This window comes from Xenopus laevis, chromosome 8S (genome assembly GCF_017654675.1).
Source record: "Xenopus laevis strain J_2021 chromosome 8S, Xenopus_laevis_v10.1, whole genome shotgun sequence".
Classification (NCBI taxonomy): domain Eukaryota; kingdom Metazoa; phylum Chordata; class Amphibia; order Anura; family Pipidae; genus Xenopus; species Xenopus laevis.
In genome coordinates, this window is record NC_054386.1 from 17,906,021 (window position 1) to 17,926,263 (window position 20,243).

At 36.5% G+C, this 20,243-nt stretch overlaps 1 protein-coding gene across 4 annotated transcripts in view; it reads left to right on the top strand.

The window, feature by feature from the left end:
• bcl11b.S (BCL11B, BAF complex component S homeolog) overlaps positions 1-20,243 on the top strand; it is a 78,301-nt gene that overhangs the window by 2,959 nt on the left and 55,099 nt on the right. For 3 of the 4 annotated variants that reach the window (XM_018232387.2, XM_018232386.2, XM_018232385.2), the window contains exon 2: positions 10,214-10,588. The exons of the other annotated variant lie outside the window; for it this stretch is intronic. In XM_018232387.2, coding sequence (XP_018087876.1) covers positions 10,214-10,588 — 375 coding nt within the window. The remainder of the gene's footprint in view (positions 1-10,213; positions 10,589-20,243) is intronic. 4 annotated transcript variants of the gene reach the window in all.

The window sequence follows — 20,243 nt, forward strand, 5'->3', positions numbered from 1 at the left end:
GGGAAAGTGACACGAGAGGTGACCAGGAAGACCTGGGTTAGTGGGGCTGCGTCTGTCACACAATAGCACACATGGCTTTATTATTTGGCTGCACTGTTTGTCTGGGAGCCGGCCCGGGGAAGGGGGGGAGATGTGTTTGGGGACATAACTGTTGGAGCAGGAAAGGTAAAAAAGCCAGACGGTACTCCAGGCTGATCTCCTTCCCTCCCACAGCTTCGTGCAAACCTGTACTTTGCACCCTTGTATCCTGCTGCACGGGCTCCTTAGAGCCTGGGAAGCTAAAGTGCAATAATAGTCCCCCGGCTTCAGTGCTCATTGGCCGGCCAGTTCCTCTTTCCCCCTGCGCTGCTGGCACTTCCATGATCTAGGTGTGAGGCGCCTGGGAGGGAGAAGGAAGGTGAATATTTATGGTAGATTTTAGCCAATTTAAATAAATAAATATATATAGGGATATATAAGGGGTTCTCCCCTCCCAGAGCTTGCCAGGAGAGCAGCCCTCTCTCTCTCTCTCTGCTGCTTGCTAGCCTGTGCTTTCTCCTCTTCATTCATTCTCAGATTTTTGTTTGTTTCGAGGAAGATTCTGAATTACTGAAAAAAATACCCATTTTTCTTTCCCTTTCCACTTTCCAGACCCTGTCTTTGCATTATGATGTTTTCTTTTTTTTTTTTCTTCTCTTAATTTTTTAAGCTATGTTGTAGAAGGAAGGAAGACAGGGATTTATTCCTCAGGAAGATAAAGGTGACTTGTATTTCTGTGCATCCCATTGCCCACGGGGTGAGGATTTGCTGTATCATGGCAATGAATATTCACTGTAGATTACACAGGCACCTGGGGCTCAACCAAGGGCTGATTTCTTAGGATGTTGGATGGGTGCAGTTTGGGCAGCTCTGGATAAAGCAGATGGCATGGTACCCAGTGAGTGCAGCAAGAATGGACCTTTTGGGAATAAGGCCTGTGTCTTTTTTTATTTTTGGGGGGGTGGGGTGATGCTGCAGTGACCCCTTCATTCAATGTGTCCAGTTAAAGGGAAGCAAGAAGCCACCAAGCAGGTAGGTATCATGGAGAATTTCAGATTATATGATATGAGGATCATTGATCAAGGTGTTTGTAGTGACATTATTGGCACCATTTGAATATTCACAGTGTGTTGGCCTCCTGAGCAACCCCTTGCCTGCCAGAGTTTCATGTGATACACTAGTTCATTCAACACTGGCAGATATGGTGTTAAATAACATTTCTGCCCCCCCCAGATTAAATAATTAACAGACTACTGAAATCTGTTCAGATTGAGGCCCTAAAACGAAATAATGGACGGTAATAGTAGTGATAATTCTAATGTCAGTGTGGAGCCTGTTGTTGTTTGTATGATAACTGACAGTTGGAAAACCAGGCAGGGATCCAAGAAAGCCAGACTTTGCCTATGTGTGTTCCACCTGGAGGATTTGGAAAATGTAGACATTCAGCCAGTAGCAACTGTAAATAATAAGTGCCACATTCAGTAGTCACGTAAGGCAGTGCACTTCTTTTGTAGCCTTATATGAATTTGCCAGCCAATCTTGTAAAATGCAGATGCACAAGGCCACCCATTTTAGGGTGAAGAGTTGAAGAGTGTTCTGCCAGGGCCACTCTTGTCATTTTCTGTGTAATGGCTGAAGGTTTTGGAAACTTATTTGCACATGGTTTTATATACTGTCTGTAGGTCTGCGTACATTCAAAACCTAAACCACATCTGCAGAACAATTCAACGGATGCATAAATACTAATACCAGCCTTGGTTTCACCGTGTTATACTCTGCAAGACTAAATCAAACAATTATATTTGATTGTGAGCATTTGGGCTTTCATTCAAGATGAAAAAATCAACTGCATATTACAAGTAGTGTAACAGTAGTGTAACAGAAGAAAAGTCAGTAAGTCATAGTTGATTGTAAGCTCTTCCGATGCGGGGGGGGGAATTTATCTGGGTTGGTTGAACGGAGGTGAAATAGCTGCAGAGTATTGATCGTGCTACTTCTTGTCTCAGATATGATGCTGTTTTGGAGTGTTTTGGCATCTTACGTATAAGCAAAAACAATAACCACTGCACAGCATTTCAGGCTGGAGGAGTAAATACAGTGTTCTGCTGCAACGTTCATAGTATGGATGCAGACAAAGGCCGATTATTTCTGATCATTTTAGGGGGTGCGGATACATTTGTTTATTAAAAGTATTCATGCTAGTAAGACATGAGGCTGAAACGAGACACTGTGGATGTTTTAGCATGAAAATACCTGTAGATTTAGTGGAGAGAGAGAGAGCTGTCAAACCAGTTTTTATTGTTTATTGTGTAAAAGCCTCTGGTTTCTGTTATATAGGAATCTGGTGACCGTGAGACCTTTCTGCATCCCTAAATGTTTTCCTTGCTTTTATTCCACTTTACCTGGATACATCCATTTTTCTATGCCTGCAGGGAAAACATGAAACATTTTAAAATCCTACATTTTATTAATTCATGATCATTTTGCATCTATTTCCCCCAATAAATGAAAGCAACAAAGGCCTATTACTTGCTTGTGCATCAGTCCTAAATGTTTCTCTTTCATTTAGTCGATGGAAAATTATTCTTAATGAGCATACGTTAAAGTTTTTTTAATTTTTATTTCAAACTGTACCGCGAAAGGGAATTTGCAGTGTGTGTCTGCAGAAAACATGGCAGGAATGTGCCATTAAATCGAGCTTAAAAACGTGTATCACTCTCTAAGACTTTACACCGATCTGTTATGTCAAAAATCTCTTTTTATATATACACACATATATATTAACATACTGTATGACTGTCCAAATGGGTTCTAAAGCAGACAAAAGTTTGTGATCGCCCAAACCTTAGAAATATTTGTCTGATATCTGAATCTAAACCTTTACTTTACCTGTAACCTACTTGTGTAAATGACATAATCCCAGCTTTAAGGTTTCATCAGCTGCAAAAGCTCAGAGGCAGAGACGTATGTTTATATCCCATGGGGTACATGGGAGAATATTAAGAGGTTGAGCTATGGTAAAGCTGAAAGCGAGAAAAGAAATTGTATTTTTTTTATTTTTTTTATTTATCTAAACTTAACCTCACAATGTCCGATACATTTGACACCTCTGTATAGTTTTCCTTTAGTATATTGATCATCTATTTAAAAGGGATATGGTCATGCTTTAGACATTGCATTGGTGAGGCTGTTAACCCCTTCACTGCTGGAACACCAACGGCCCCGGAAAATGATTGTGGTTAGCGTAACTCTTGCAGAGTTGAACGAGAAACATCAGTGCACGGGTACGACTAGATTTAAGGGTAAAAATACCACGTAAGTTGCTTTTTGAAGCACGGTTACATAGATTTCATGGCGGTAAAACCGGATTTAGTCTCTACCGGTTTACTTATTGTTGCCTGCGGTGATTTAGGTCTGCAGATTTGCTAGTTTTATTGCACATGCTAGTTTTTTATGAAGCATTTGCCTTTATTAAAAAAAGAAGAAAAAAAAAAGCGATACTAAAAACCACTAAAACCAACGCCACTTTGGTCTCTACTCAAATTGCTTGTCCTGCATCTGCAGAATGCTTGCCAGTGTGGGCAACACAGACCGGCTAGAAACAATGCTGAGAATAATTAAGATTTAATATAGTGCGGTGCAAAGAAGATTGATCAGATTATAAGCACCAAGGCCTTACAACAGTCATTTTTTTTTTATTATAACATTCCTTACTGTTGTCTTTACCTTTTCTCCTCATTCACCTTCCGTGTGACTGTGCTATGCATTGTTTATAGCTTTTTCAGTTTTAGAATAAACTTTGCAGTCTTCTTCAAAATATTTAATTTCTAAGAGGAGCATCTCAATTGTACCTTCAGGCGTTTAAGTGACAAACTGTGACTACTAGGGGGAGCTCAAAGCATGCTTCATCACTAGCTAGTGCTTGGTAGCGCTCTGTAGTCTCATTGTAGAAGACTGAAATCAACATTTATACTTTACAGCTTCATAATTCCAGGCAGAGAGAAGAGAAAAAAATTGTGAACATTGTCGGTTGCCAGCTGCATGCATGGTATTTTTTTTACTATGCTAATTAATTTATTACCATACATTTACTTTTTTTTTTTTTTTTTGTCATTTTATGTATTACTGTATTTTGAAGTTTTTCGCCGTTATCTGTAAAGTTCATTACTTGAATGTAGAATGCAAGCAAATGATAGGTACCCTTTCAAAACGATAAACAGGTAACCGTTTTGGATGCCTGGAAATGAGGGTTTTTGGAAAAAAAATGTACAAAAAACGAAGTTATAGTCCGACTTTTCTTATTGTAACGTTAATATTAACTAACTTTAATGCAAATGAGAAATAAACTTTTCATTCGGCTGCAGATACCTGCAGTTCGTTGTAAGGGTGCCCCAGGGAGTATAAGCGTTACGATGGAGCTTATGGTAATTGGAATGACGCAGAATACAGAATATTGCTTCTTTCAGTGAAGCATATAGACAATCTGGTCTCTTGTGGTATGCTTTCATTGTGAAAGATATAAGCAGCACTGTAAGGCTCCTTCGTTCTTTTCCTAGTATCAGATAACATAATTTATGTTCCTATAGATCTCTGCCTCCGGGAAGCCATTACATTTTCATTCTCATTTTTGGGTACGGGCAGGTAGACAGAGGGTTCGGTGTTACCCTTTTACAGGTAAGAGAGCTCTAAAAGGGAATGAATTGGGATAAAAATAGCTTCCCATTTACAGAAATACCTTAAATGTTAGAATATGCGGGGTGTGAATGTGATTGTAATTATGTCACCTAATTTAAACTTAATTTGTATGTGCCCAGACAAAATTCAGGTAGTTCAGACTTGGGGCTGAGAGGTGGGATAGGGACGATTACTTATAATGAAACATAAAACATATTTCTTATGGGTAGCCTTTATACCACTTATTAACTTGAAAATAAAGTGCTTGAAATAAGAGCTGTAGTTCTGCAATATACCTATTCGCCAATGAAGGCATTGCAGACTCCAGCACAAAAATAATGGGGGGTACCGAAATTATGCCTAAATGTTAAAAAAGGAACCTTACTATAAGAGCAAGCAGCCTAAAAATGATTATGCAAAAACGATTTAGTAAATCAGACTATAGATGTTGTTTATGATAAAACTGTAGCGATATGAGATTATTGCTGTGTGTGTGTGTTTTCTTTCCTTTTGCATATTGCATTCAGGAATCCAAAATATATTTCAGGATTTGCGTTCTCCTCGCAGCATATTTATAGTTTCAATAAACGCTTTTCAATAAAGTAAATTTATACTCTCAATAAGCTAGCATATGTGCTTCCAGTTCTGCTCACAAACTGTGAGGAAGCCTTCTAAAACGATTCTTCGCTCACTCTTAATTGCAAGCTCACTATACCAACAAAATGATGTATTATGTTGATCATTAGAATGCAACCCAGGGTAAGAATAAGGAGTTCATCACCAAACATCAAAAACATACTTCAGCCTGAGACACCTGCATATATATTTGTAGCTGTTCCAGTGCATTTCCGAAAAGGGTTTTTAATGTTATTAATTTTATTAATCTCTTCGCTTGTACCCCAGTACGAGCCAAGTAGATTTATTTGGGATAAAATGTACAAAAACAGTACTTTTGATTTATCTCAACCAGCCACTTTATCGTCTATAATTGGAATTGGCATCAGGAAATAAATACATTTATCACTATTATCATGAAGAAAGCGTCGACCTCATGAGATTATGTCATAACGTTTGTCCTTTGGTTAAACAGAAATAACACTGGGGATTTACTTTTGCAGGAACACGTTTTCCTTGTATTTATTTCATATCCATTATTTGGTATATATTCCAGATATCTATTTTCACAATAGATCCAAATTAGTGATGAACAATACACTGCAAAATTCATTAAGTGACAAGAGCATTCATAGTTTTATACCCTTACCCCCTAGTGCTATAACTTTCATTTGCACTTCTGCGCTGGAACATTCGTGGCTGCACTGAAAGCTAAAATCTGTGTGTTATAGATATCCTAATTTGCATTTGTTATTGGCTGCTGCAAATTATAGCAGCTTGTAGTTTTTTTTTACATTTGCAGTGATTTTTCTTTTTCTTTTGGCTGAATTTAATTTCAACAAGAGGATGTTCAGAATCTAAAGGGAAACATGCACCATTATAGGCAGTTGAAGTAAAAAAAAAATGCTTGTTTAACTTAAATACAGTAGTTGAGCTTTATCTCTTTTTTTTTGCAAACTGTGTCCTCTTTATTAGTTAAGTGCCATGTAATATATTGCTTTGTGTCATCCATTACAGGTTCTTCAAACAGTGAAGTGTTTGAGAATATCATTTTTCAGGCGTAGCACAGTAAAGTGACTTAATTTTAGTTTGCATGCTTAATAAGATCCAAAGTGTGTCTCTTAAAGAGCTCAGATCAATTGCAGATTTAATATTCTTGAAATGTAATACATTATTTAACCTTTCAATAACTGCATATTCAGTTCTTTACTCATAGCACACCATCAGTTTTGGTTAAACACATATTTTTTATTGTGACATACAATGCTATTTAATCTACAATCAGTTAAGGCATTTAATTAGTTCAGTCAATAAATCTGTTTTGCAGAAAGTTAAAAAAAAATAAAGCATTTAAGACACATGCAATATACAGTATCATGCAGTAACCTATAGGTTCTTTAATTATTATTTGTGTGCTATGAAAAGTTATTATGCAGTTTTTCTATGAACTCGCAATGTGCCAGCTGCTAATTCCTGTGCACAACACCAAAAAAAAAAAAAAAAAAAAGGAAAATGACAGTTGTTAACAAAGCAGTTTGGTTTCCATATAGCCTACATTTTCTTGTGCAATATGACTGCTAAGTCTGACACACTTCACAAGCACAGGTGCGTTTCTGGTTACCATATTCTTAAATGGATTTGTGCAAGAAAATAACTGCCGCAATGAAATGTTGAAATAAAAATAACTTGCAGGGTCTGTGACTGTCATTTGAATTTATTTTGCATTAAAAGGGCTTGATACTTGCACATGGACTCTTTCAGCAAACAAACAAAAAATTCTTACACTCCTTTTCATGCCAGGATGTGACCCTTTTGATTAGTGCATTAAAAAGCCTCAGGGGTTGACTTAAAACTGCAGTGTGGCATTGCTTTGCAAGCAGTGTTGTGTAACGTATAAATGTGATCAAGTGTAACACAAGGGAGTTGTGCGAATTGCAAGAACGGGTGCAGTGAGATGATCAAGTTACAGTACAAGGAACGAGAGCCCCTTAGTCAAAGTACAGTTTTTATTTGACTCATTTTCTGCATTGGGCATGTTAAATGTTTATAATATAGCTAATAAATGCATAAGTAGAAGGCACCACTTGCTGAGATGTTTTCATTGTAGCTGGAACATAGGATGATGACATGGCTCAGATGATGTCTCAAAGCCAGACAATAACTTGTAAAAGGGAATTTGTGACCTTACACTGTTATAATATATTGTTTAACAGCCACCTGGGCATTAAATGCAGTTAACCAACCTGGGGAAATGACTAATGGTCTAATGATGTAAAAGTGGAATTTGAGTATAGCGTTATGTTCATAAATACAATGAGAGCAAGTATTTATGCAAGGAGAAGGACAGATAGTTTGCAAGTAGGATAAAGGGGTGAACATTATATATGGTGCTAGAAATATATTCCTGACTCAGAGGGGGTTATTTATCAAAGTCCGATTTTATCTCAACATTTTCTGCTACAAACTCCAATCAAATCCTCTTGCTTATTTATTATTACATTTTCCCAAAAATTTGCTTTGTGGGAAAAAATACGATTTTCAAAATTTTTCACCCGAAAACTCTGAAAACTGAAATCTTTGGGGTATTGCACGAAACCCAGCACAACCTCGACAGGTCTGAGATGCCGGATTTTTGAATTCAGACTTTTCCATCCTCGAGCTTAGTAAATTCCAAAAAATTTGTGATTTTTTTTTAAAAGTACCATTTTATAAAAAAAAAAAAAATCATAAATTTTTGGGGATTTTTGAATTCGGAGTCTAGTAAATAACCCCCAGAATGTATAGTCTTGTATTTAAAGAGATACTGACACCAGAAATTAAACCTTTTTGTTAATACTAATCACAACTATCTGCACAAAACGGTCCACACGATCTATAGGTAACTTTGTAGTAGTAGTTTTTTTGTGTCAGTATCACTTTAACCCCTAAAGTGCAGAAAGGATTAGCAACTCCTGTCTCAAACATGATATAAATGTTTTTGTACTTTCACCCACTGGTAGAGCAAGTTTGGGAGTAACCAAGTGAGGAAAGGTCACTATTTTCATTCCTCCATTGTAAAGGTCTGTTTTATGAGGACTTAATAATAGTCAAGTAAAGGGGAGGGGGTAAAAAGTAAAATGATAGTGTAAAACCAAACCATTTCTTAACATAATTTCATTATAGTTCACATAACGCGGGTGGCTTTCAGGGCTCCAAATGCATCTCTGATACACTACTGATAAGACATAAAATGGCTCTCGTACACTAAAGAGGAACGCAGGTTGCAGGAAACTCACAGATTCAGATCTGAAGAAAGGTGGAGTATTTAAATAATAAATGTGTCACTTGTGACCCACTTGCAAACCTTTATTTCTACGGAAAATATTTTTATTTGCTATCGCACACATTTTTTTTTTTACATATGGCGGTCTTTTGGAAGAAACTTTTCAAAGGTTGTATTTCTTGTGGGAAATGAACATTTATTTCATATAAATGCATTTCATTTGTCTTTGTGCTGCTATTTATTTCCTAAGAGGAATTACATTTACCAACCAGATTATCGTGTTCGCTGACATCAATATTGTGCGGCTGCCACTGTAAAATGCTATAGTTGCCACTCTTTGGCAGTTGCGTTCAATCAAATTACACAAAATTGCATTTTTTATCGAAAATGTATATTTTTGCCACCGTAAAGTATATTGCTTTATTGTAGATATTTGAAAAAAATAATGGATTCAGCACAGTTTTTTTTTTATTTAAACAAAAGTTTGCCGGGGTCATGTAAAATCCTGTTTGTTGTGAAACCAGAACTATTTCTTTCCTTGGCAATTAATTTCGACCCTAAGCAATCTGCGCCTTTTTATCAAATACAACCTTTGACATTATCACAAACATTTTGGTAAAAAATAAATAAATAAATAAATATATATATATATATATATATATATATATATATATATATATATATATATATATATATATATATATATTAAACACTTTATCAATATCTTTCTATACATTTGTAAAATGTTGTATCTTCTCCCGTGTCGCTGCAATACCTCAAGAGAGAAAACATACGGAAGTGTGATTATGCAGAACATGTAAATAATCTAAGGAAAGAAATGAAGGTATAATATCAGTTGTATATATTGCTATAGGCATTCTGCATTTCTTATGGCAGGTGGTAGGCTAGCATTACATCCAGTAGAGGCTAGTCTTTTCTGGGCTTCTTTGTGGCATAAATGTTTCAACATTTATATCTCCTGGCATTCTTTATGTGAAAAAAATGGGTATATCCATGTGGACAGATTGAGTTTTCTGTAGACGTTACAACATATCTGACTTGAGTTAGCATGTGAACAATTTTTGGGCAATATTTTATCACTATCCATTTGAAATAAGAGGTTCTAAGTTTGCCAGGGTGCACTTACCCATTGCAACCAATAAGATGTTTCCTTTAAACAAGTAACCTGCTAATTGGATGCTATCAGTAGCAGCACTTAGGCAAGTGGCTTTTGTTACATAACTCCTAATAGTGTATTGTCAGCAAATAATATATTCATATTGCATTTAATTATTAAAGGCAGTTAACACAACTCAATATATATCATTTTTATTTTTAACAGATATAGTATTTGTGCGTGTGCAATTAATTTAGAAAGGTAGTTACATTGATGATGTGATATATGTAGAATTAAGTAGATTTGCATTTTTTTGAACACCGTGAATCTTCTTTTCAGATGTTTTCTTGTTCGTAAAAATCTTATTAAAACTTGGCTGTTGCAAGGTCTTTAAAACAACATAGTAGCCATTTTCTTTTGTTGCTGTTAACTTTCCCTCAAGCCCATGTTTTACCTTTTGTATAGATTGCATTTATTTTTATATAACTCCATGAATATGAATTTTATTTTTTTTTTGTAACAAATAGCACAAGACCACCACCACCACCTTGAAACAGTGATCACAGATGAGGAAGAGGCTATCGCCATCCCAGAGCCAGGAGCCATCAGCCTCAACAGCAGTGGGAGTGACCCAGACTTGTTAACATGTGGACAGTGTCAGATGAACTTTCCTCTGGGAGACATCTTGGTTTTTATAGAGCACAAGAAAAAACAGTGCAGTGGCCCAAGTGGGGTCTGTTATGAGAAGAGGATGGATAAAAGTAGCCCTCCTCCTTCAACTCGATCTGAGCTCAGGAAAGTGGCCGAGCCTGTGGAAATCGGCATCCAAGTCACGCCAGATGAGGAAGACCGTCTTCTTACGCCTACAAAAGGGATTTTCCCCAAGCAGGAGAATATTGCAGGTACAGTGCAATATACTGTTTACAGTTTATCAGCTATTGAGTGAGATACAACATTATATATACATATAACACATACATATTATACCCATATACTAAACTTTAGTATATTGGCTACAGAATGGAATCTCAGTCCTTACAGACCTCAATGAGTATATACTTACCCAAGATTTATAGACATTCTTTCTGTCTATTTATCTCCATCTGTAACTCTACATATTGATTTATGGATGAAGACGTGTTACAACACTCTTTAATCAATACTTATATGTCATATATAAATGTGAATAAATGTACACCTATTGCACCAGATACACATATAAATTACAAATAAAAACAGGCCCACACAGAAGTACTAATGCGATTCAGTGAAACATAAAAATCCCCAATGCTACAAGTAATAATTAATAAATAACGCTAACAATTTATATAATTTACCCTTCCTGTTTTCATTTTTTGGCACCCATCCTTTCATTATCTCATGGCTCTGAAGTTACACTGTTTTATGTTACAAATCTGGGGATTAGCGGTAATCCTAATGCTATTTTGCAAAAATCTTGTGAAGAATAGTTCTTTCTCTCAGGGTGCAGTTTCCTAGATTACATTCCTACAAATCGAATATTAACCCCGAGTCTTCAAATCTGTGTCAAAAGGGCTTGCATCTCTTTCAGTTGTCCATTTTACAATTATTATCCCAAATGGCGCTCCAATTTAAGCAAACCGGATCCCTCTTGTATCTCTAACAAATGCAAACAGTGTCTTGTAAAGTTTGCAGCTCAGCTCTATAATTTCAGCATGTTTCAAGCAATTGTAACAGAGGTCTCTCTTAAGGTGGTCATACTCGGGCAGATTAAAGCTGCCGATATCAGTCCTTTAGACCGAATTGGCAGCTTATCTGCTCATGTGTGGGGGCTCCCGACGGGACCAACCGATCAATATCAGGCCAAAAATCAGCCAGATATCGATCGGTCAAGTTTGATTTTTTGCACGATACAGGACCTGTCGGAGCCCATTCGTAGTATCATAATCCGATCGTTCAGCCCCAGGGCGGAACGTTCAGATTCACCCAATGTCGCCCAGCCGTTAGTGGGCATATTGGGTCAAGATCCGCTCGTTTGTCCACCTTGCCAAATGAGCGGACCTTATAGTATATGGCCACTTTTACTTAGGATAGATGTCCTGTAATTAAACTATACCTGATTAGGTGTAGAGGTTATTAATTTTCATGCATAAAAATATGACTGCCAACAATGTTTTAGTGCATTGTTGACTTAGCACTTTTGCATGCAGCTTGGCTACTTTGTTTTCTGAGTATTAGTGTGTTTCCTCATGTGCACTGCCTGAGATAGAGCTCATTTGTGACATGACAGGAGACATTCATAGCTGAACCCAGTAAAGCTTCCTGTTGTCAGGTACAGGCCATGCACAAGAGAATGATCCACCCAACTACTTTTTTAGAATTAATGTTGGAGTGACAAAAAGCAAAAGTTTCAGCTGAACTTTTTTTAAAAAAAAATTAAAAAAAATCACTTACCCTAATAGAAATTCTATGACACGAAACCAACACTACCATTAGTTCAGCTTCCTTAAGAACTCTCAAATTAAACTAGTGCAGATATCATGAAATATAACCTTTATGAAATATGCTTTTTGCATAGAGAAGATTAACTTCCGTGGTCATCCTTGCCTCATGGATGTCATAAAAATAACTCCGAACTCTTGTTGGTTCTCAGCTCACTTTCCTCGCTGTAGCTAGGCTCAGGTAAAACCACCTTAAAGGGGTGCTCCACCTATAAGTAAACTTTTAGTATGTTATAGAATGGCCAATTCTAAGCAACTTTTCCATTGGTTTTCATTATGTATTTTTTTATAGTTTTATAATTATTTGCCTTTTTCTCCTACCCTTTCCATCTTTCAAATGTGCTTCGCTGACCCCATCTATAAAGCAAGTGCTTTGTAAGGCTATCACTAATTTTTATATCTCATATTTCTAGTATCTTTCTCTTCTATATACATTTCATTTTCTTATTTGGACCCTAGCTACCATATTATTTATAATGGCGTCTGAACAGCTGCTTAATAAAAAGCTAACTAACTCCAAAACTTCAAATAATAAATAATGAAAACCAATTGCAAATTGTCTCAGAATATTGTTCTCTGCATCATACTAAAAGTTAAATCAAAGGTGAACAACCCCTTTAAAGGAACAGTTCAGTATAAAAATAAAAACTGGGTAAATAGGCTGTGCAAAATAAAAAAAATTTTCTTATATAGTTAGTTAGGCAAAAATGTAATGTATAAAGGCTGGAGTGACTGTGTGTCTAACATAACACAGCAGTTCTTCCTGCTTTGCAGCTCTCTTGGTTTCCACTGATTGGTTCCCAGGCAGTAACCAATCAGTGACTTAAGGGGGGGGGGGCACGGGTCATAACTGTTGCTTTCGAATCTGAGCTGAATGCTGAGGATCAGTTGAAAACTCACTGAACAGTTATGTCCCATATGGCCTTCCGTCAAGACGCTGACTAACTCAGAGTTAGAGAGCTGAAAACAGGAAGTTGTATTCTGTTCTGTTATGTTAGACATCCAGTGTCTCCAGCCTTTATACGTTACATTTTTGCTTTGAAACATTGTTTATTTTGCACAGCCTACGTATCTATTTACCCAGTTTTTATTTTTACACTGAACTGTTCCTTTAACAACTGTGACATGAATGTGTCCCTGGTGTCATCCGTAGTGAGAAAAAATGCTAGGATTCTGCCTGCAAAATACAAACGATTACTTCATCGCTTGTTGAAAAGATTCCCTAACAGAAATTCCTAATGTTTTTTAAAAATGTCTGCACTTTCCTTTTTTTTTTTTTTTTTTTAGAAAATCACAATGGCCAAAAACAATAACATAGCATTTAAGATGTAGAAATGTAATATGCACAAACTAAAACCTACCATGTTTTTTTTTTTTAAATGCAGACAAAACATTTATATCTCTCTTGTTTCGTAAAAAGCAAGGATTAAAGAATACAACCAGAATAGCTCAGATGTTAAATGTAATTTAATGTGGTGGAAGCATTAATTATTTTAGCTTAATTGAATTCTGAGCAATGCAGTGGCTGCAGTTTTGTAGAAGAGCTCTGTTTATTATTTTTTTTGTGTGTAGATGAGCAGTGAAGGAAACGAGAGAACGCCAGTTATTTATTCTGAAATCAAAATGAATACAAGTTACAATGAGGGGGCACCACGTAGAATTTGTGAAACCAAAGAGTCGTGGAAATAGCTTTTTTAGTGTCTGGTATGTTACCAATAGGCCCTACATAAAATCTAAAATACATTTAATAATACACTGCCATGTGGTAAATAGGAGTAGCTTGAATAACATAAATTGACTTGTTTTGAATGCTGCACTTTACAGTCACATTTGTTTAGTCTTCTTGGTATTCTACGCAGGGTACAAAAATGCATTAATGAGTTTAACTGCCTACCTATTGTCGGATCTTACAGTCTATGGTGCTTCCTCTTAAAGGGGAACTATCGTGAAAATGAAAATTTAACATAAGCTACAGCATACTGAAATAAGAAACTCTCCAAATAGAATCAATTAAATATTCTGCAGAGCCTCTGAAATAATCACGTTTATCTTCGCTATCCCTCTCTCATCATCTGTTTCTCTTCATTCTGTCTTCATGCTGCAGTTGGGTGTCAGATATTCATTGACAGTTAGGAAAAAAATAGAAACCTTTCCTAAGCAGAAGAACATCAGAGCAGCCTCTTTCTTTCTCCTGGTAGCAAGACAAAACAGAGGCGCCAAAAGGATAAAAATAGCTAAAAGCACTTAAAAACCCAATGGGTAATTCAGAGGAGGTAGTAATGAACTTACCTCCTCCACGCAGACACCAACGAAAGTGGTAATTTTCAATAATAGTTTATTCACAAAACAGTATTGCAACGCGTTTCGCAGGCATTTCCTGCTTCATCAGGCAATATGGAACGGGAACAAAAACAACAGTTTCTTTGTATAAACACGCCAGGCGCCTCTTTCTTTCTCCTGACCACTTCCTTGACTACTTGGTGGACAGCAGGGCCAGAACTAGGGGTAGGCAGAGTAGGCACGTGCCTAGGGCGCAAAGCTGAGGGGGCGCCAGGCACGTACCTGCTCTGTCGCCTACCCCATGTCCGTTCCCGTCTCTCCCCGGGAATTGTCTTCTGCGCATGCGCGGTGGAGCCAAATTTCGCTCATGTGCGGTGGAGCCAAATTTCGCGCATGCGCAGTCTAGCACGCACAGAGCCGGCGCCTGGCCGGGTTGGCCCTTCTCGGGTGGACAGACTGGTCTGAAACTGATCAGCAGGTGGCGCTGCTGTAACAAAATTCATTCATATTAACAGAACATGTATCCCTTAATATCTAGGAATTAAAACAAAATAAAAAATGTATGTAAATGACAAGCGAGCTTAGAATTTCACCCTCATCAATTTTACATTCACTCGTCAATTTTACATTTTAAAAGTTGACTTATCCTTTAAAATCAAGTCATCATGTCTCTCTACATGCAGAATTTGTGCAAAAGGCAGTCATTTTGTTAGATTTTGTTTGTACTGGAATCAGTTATTTGGATGAGCTCTAATTCATCTGCTATGAAAGGAAGCTCCCGTATAAGATATATTGGATCTAACTGTCAATGAATATCTGACACCCAACTGCTGCATGAAGACAGAATGAAGAGAAACGGATGATGAGAGAGGGATAGTGAAGATAAACGTGATTATTTCAGAGGCTATGCAGAATATTAAATTGATTCTATTTATAAAGTTTCTTATTTCAGTATGCTAAAGCTTATATTACATTTTTATTTTTGCTATAGTTCCCCTTTACTTGAGTGCAAGCACCTTAGACTCAACCTTTTTCTCTTTGGTCTATGCCATGCAGAATGTTTGGTGGCATGCAGTATGGCAGAATCAAAACCAAGCCTATACTCAAATGGTTAAAGATAGCCAATGTAAAAATAATGATTAAATGTCACTTCAGTTTCTCATTTAGACTGCTAGAATAGTATTTGCAACACATTGATGTTGTTGCTGTGAAATGTAGAATTATTTATAGAAATATGGCTTCTATCTAAGGTTGCAAAACTTAGAGGTGTAACATGGCTCAATATCTTTATTTATATCATATTTTTAAGTACTTTAAGGGGCAGATTTATCAAGGGTCGAATTGAAAATTTGAAATTCGAATTTTCAATTTTTTTATGGCCAAAACTGTAAAACTCATCAGAGTTTGAAAAATTTTAATTTTTAAATAAATTTCAATTGGTCGAATTTTAAATTTATGGGAGTTCAGGGGAGTTTTTAAAAACGCACATGAATTAGAGATTCAAACTTTGGCAAATATGCCCATAAATGTACATATTATTTTGTATTAAGCCTAACACAAGACAGTCACATGTTTGTTGCAACTTGTATCTTAATTTCGAAGTAAAAAATACTTCGAAATCCGACCATCGAATTAAAATACTTCGACTTCGAATATCGAAGTCGACGGATTTTTCACAGAATTTGGCCATCGAATGATCGAAGTAAAATCGTTCAATGGAGCGTTTAAATCGCTCGAACCGAACAATTCGAACGATTTTAGCGTATGATCGAACGATTTTACTTTGATGTGTAAAGACTTAGAAAAATGTATTAGAAGGTCCCTATAGGCTAACATGGCAGGTTTATTTTGGCGATGTATTGAAGTCGAAGTTTTTTTTAAAGAAACAGTACTTTGATTATCGAATATTCGATTATTCAAACTATTTCACTTCGAATCGAATTTGAAGTAAATTCGAAGTCGTAGTATCCTATGCGATGGTCGAAGTATCCAAAAAATTACTTTGAATTTCGAATTTTTTTACTTAGAAAATTCCCTCGAATTCACTTCGACCCTTGATGTATATTGACTAATGTATTCTAAGAAAAGGGATTAAAATGTCCTAAAAAAAAACAAGACTTCAGCAGATTTCTGTAGGGCATCTCCTCTGCAGCTTTTATCTTGAAACATTCAGAACAAGATTGTAACCTAGCCAATTCCTTTACCAACCATAATCACACCTAATTAGGGATGGTACTGAATCTACTGAATCTTTTTTAGAAAAAAAAATAACCAGGAAGGAAAAACAAAAACTAAATACAGAAATTCAGTCTATTGCTCTGTGAGCCTACCTTGGCTGGTGATTCATTAAATATCTTTGCTCTAGGATTGCCTGTGTCTTGCTTTGGGTTACTAAATATGAAAAGTGCAGCATAATCTGGAAGTAGAAGATAAACACTCCTACTGCCATAAATTAAGCCATCTGATTCATTTTAATTATTTTGTTACGAAATCGGTGTCTGGATGCAATTGATTGTTGAATAGAATGGTTTGGATAATCTTTTTTTGGTGACGGCTAATTATTAGAGCTGTCTTTGGCTAAAAATGCCTCTTTATTGCTCCATACCATGATGGGCATTAGGTGCCTGTGATGCAGACAAAGCTCTGACATATTTCATGTCTGAATAAGCAAAATTCAAGTACCGGTAGTTTTTCTGGTTTTGCTTCTTTATGTTGTCAAGCTGCATGTGGTTCTGTCAGTGAGTTTGCCTGGTCATCCAGAATGGAGTCCTGTGTTGACACCTAATGTATTTAGTAAAACAGGTAGGCATGACTGTAACTGCAGAAATGTTTTGTCAGTGGGTCAAAAGAAACTAAAAAATTAAAAACAAGCACACAATTTCCATGGTACGCAGTCTTAGAAGAGCCAGCTTGATTGCTAGTGTTTTGTATGGGGCTATAAGCAATTTGTTACTGGTTATGAGCGAATCTGACCCGTTTCACTTTGCTGCAAATTTGCAAATGGAAAAAAATTCAATGGGCAACAAATTTTTCTCGCTGCGAAAATGGGCGTCTTTTTTGCAGCGAGACCTTGCGAAAATATTTTACTACTACTTAGTACCGATCAGAGCACAATTCAGCTTTGAACATGGTGTATACAAATTTTTATAGTTGTCAATGCAAAGCAAGAAGTGATGTGATATGTAGTCAGCACCATATAGTCCTAACGACATACGATACAATTATTGTGTGTATAATGTTGTGGAAGTGTGACAGTACTACAGTGATCACAAGATTTGTTAATGGTAGCCTTTATGAGAAGTTGACTATAGCAGCTGAAATACTACGGAATGGCGCAATCTTATTGGTCAGGTGGACAGGGGTGGGATTTTGGAATAAATGAATAACAAACTGAAGCTCAGTCTCAGAACATGTAAAATCTCCTAGGTATGTTTAGTCACATTTGGTTATATATGAAAAGGCCCAAACGGATAGATCAGGGAAATTAGCAGGCACATTGCAGATAGGAGACAGATTGTTTAAAGGAATTGTTCAGTATAAAAATAAAAACTGGGTAAATAGTGCAAAATAAAAAATGTTTCTAATATAGCCAGTTAGCCAAAAATGTAATGTATAAAGAAGACTGGAGTGACTGGATGTGTAACAGCCAGAACACTACTTCCTGCTTTTCAGCTCGCTTGGTTTCACTGATTGGTTACTAGGCAGTAACCAATCAGAGACTTGAGAGAGGGGTACATGGGTCATAACTGTTGCTTTTGAATCTGAGCTGAATGATGAGGATCTATTGCAAACTCACTGAACAGTTATGTCCCATGTGGCCCGCCTTCAAGTTGGTGACTAACTCAGAGTTAGAGAGCTGAAAAGCAGGAAGTAGTGATCTGTTCTGTTTTGTTAGACATCCAGTCACTCCAGCCTTTATACAAGCCCTTTAGTTGATTCTAGCACAACTTGTATTTTTCATCAGAGTTACTTTCAATAAATTCAGTGTAGGTTGATTCTTGAAGGAAAACTATACCTCCCGAACAATGTAGGTCTCTGTAAAAACATATTGCATAAAACAGCTCACATGTAAACCATTTTTCATGTAAATAAACCATTTTCATAATAATACACTTTTTTAGTAGTATGTGCCATATAGAAATCATAAATCGAAAATTTCCATTTGCAAAATAGGGCCGCCCCCTGGGATCCTACGATTCACAGTGCACACAAACAAACAAAACACACCATCCATGTTAAGTCACATGAGCCAATTAATAGAGTTCTGTCTTTTGCTTCCACTCTTTTTTTGTTATTTTGTTTTTTTTTAAACTTCAAATCAAATTTGGACTATTCCCTAGTCAAATGACACTAAAATAAACTTGTAATTCGAATTTAAAAATTTAAATTTTCAATTCCACCCTTGATAAATCTGCCTCTAAGTGTGTCTTCCTAGTCTAGTATGCATTGCATCAGAAACAAGTACCTTATACTGTAGCTTTAGCAATGAGTGTTCTCACTATACTGCTGGTTACTATCATCTTGATGACGGAGAAAAGCCAGTGGATACTACTAAAGCCATAAATGGCTTCAGAGCGCTATAATGTTTGCAGTAAGATTTCTGGCCAGTGAAATAACAGCTGTGAAAATCCAGAGATGACTTATAAGATCAGAAATGAAATGCTTACTGCAGCACTGGCTCTTACTTGGTACAGAAATGCAAATTAACATATTAATAATTAGGCACTTTGTACAAAAGTGCTATTAATAGGTACTACAATATAACTCATTGAAAAATTGCTCCAGAAAGCTTCAAATTATGTAAAGGTTGTCTCTCATAGACTCCATTTTATTCAAATAATCCAAATTTTTAAAAATAAGTTTGTAATTCTCTTAAAACAGTAAGTTGTACTTGATCCAAACCTAGTTACCATTATTCCTTATTGGAAACAAAATCAGTATGTTGGGTGTATTTAATGTCATGAATACATGATTTTATAGTAAACTTAAGGTATGAAGATCTAAAACCCCAGGTTCTGAGCATTCTAGAAAACAGGTCCTGTACCTATGTGTTTAATCTCAGAAGTAACCTTCAGGGTGCATGCTCAATCTTTAGACATATAAGCACAATTTGGAATAAATAATTTCTGGACTGGCACTTGGGTCGAATATCGAGGGTTAATTAACCCTCGATATTCGACTAGGAATTAAAATTCTTCGACTTCGAATATCGAAGTCGAAGGATTTAGCGCAGATAGTTTGATTGAACAATCGAAGGATTATTCCTTCAATCGAACGATAAAATCCTTCGAATCGAAGGATTTTAATCCAACGATCGAAGGAATATCCTTCGATCAAAAAAAGTTAGCCAAGCCTATGGGGACCTTCCCCATAGGCTAACATTGACTTCGGTAGCTTTTAGATGGCGAACTAGGGGGTCGAAGTTTTTTTTAAAGAGACAGTACTTCGACTAGCGAATGGTTGAATAGTCGAATGATTTTTACTTCGAATAGTTCGTTTCGAAGTCAAAGGTCGTAGTCGAAGTAGCCCAAAAAAAACTTCGAAATTCGAAGTTTTTTACCTTCAAATCCTTCACTCGAAGTTAGTGAATCGGCCCCGTGGTGTCTTTTTATTTAAATATACACACGATACAGTACAACATTTTGGTCCTCATGCTTCCTTTTTCAAGAAACTTCGGACTACTGTATCATGTGTGTATAAATAAAAAGACACCACATCACAAAGTGAAGTGCTAGTCCAGGAATTATTTATAGTAACCAACATAAAGTGCACAGTGCAGTTAACCTAGAAAAGCCAA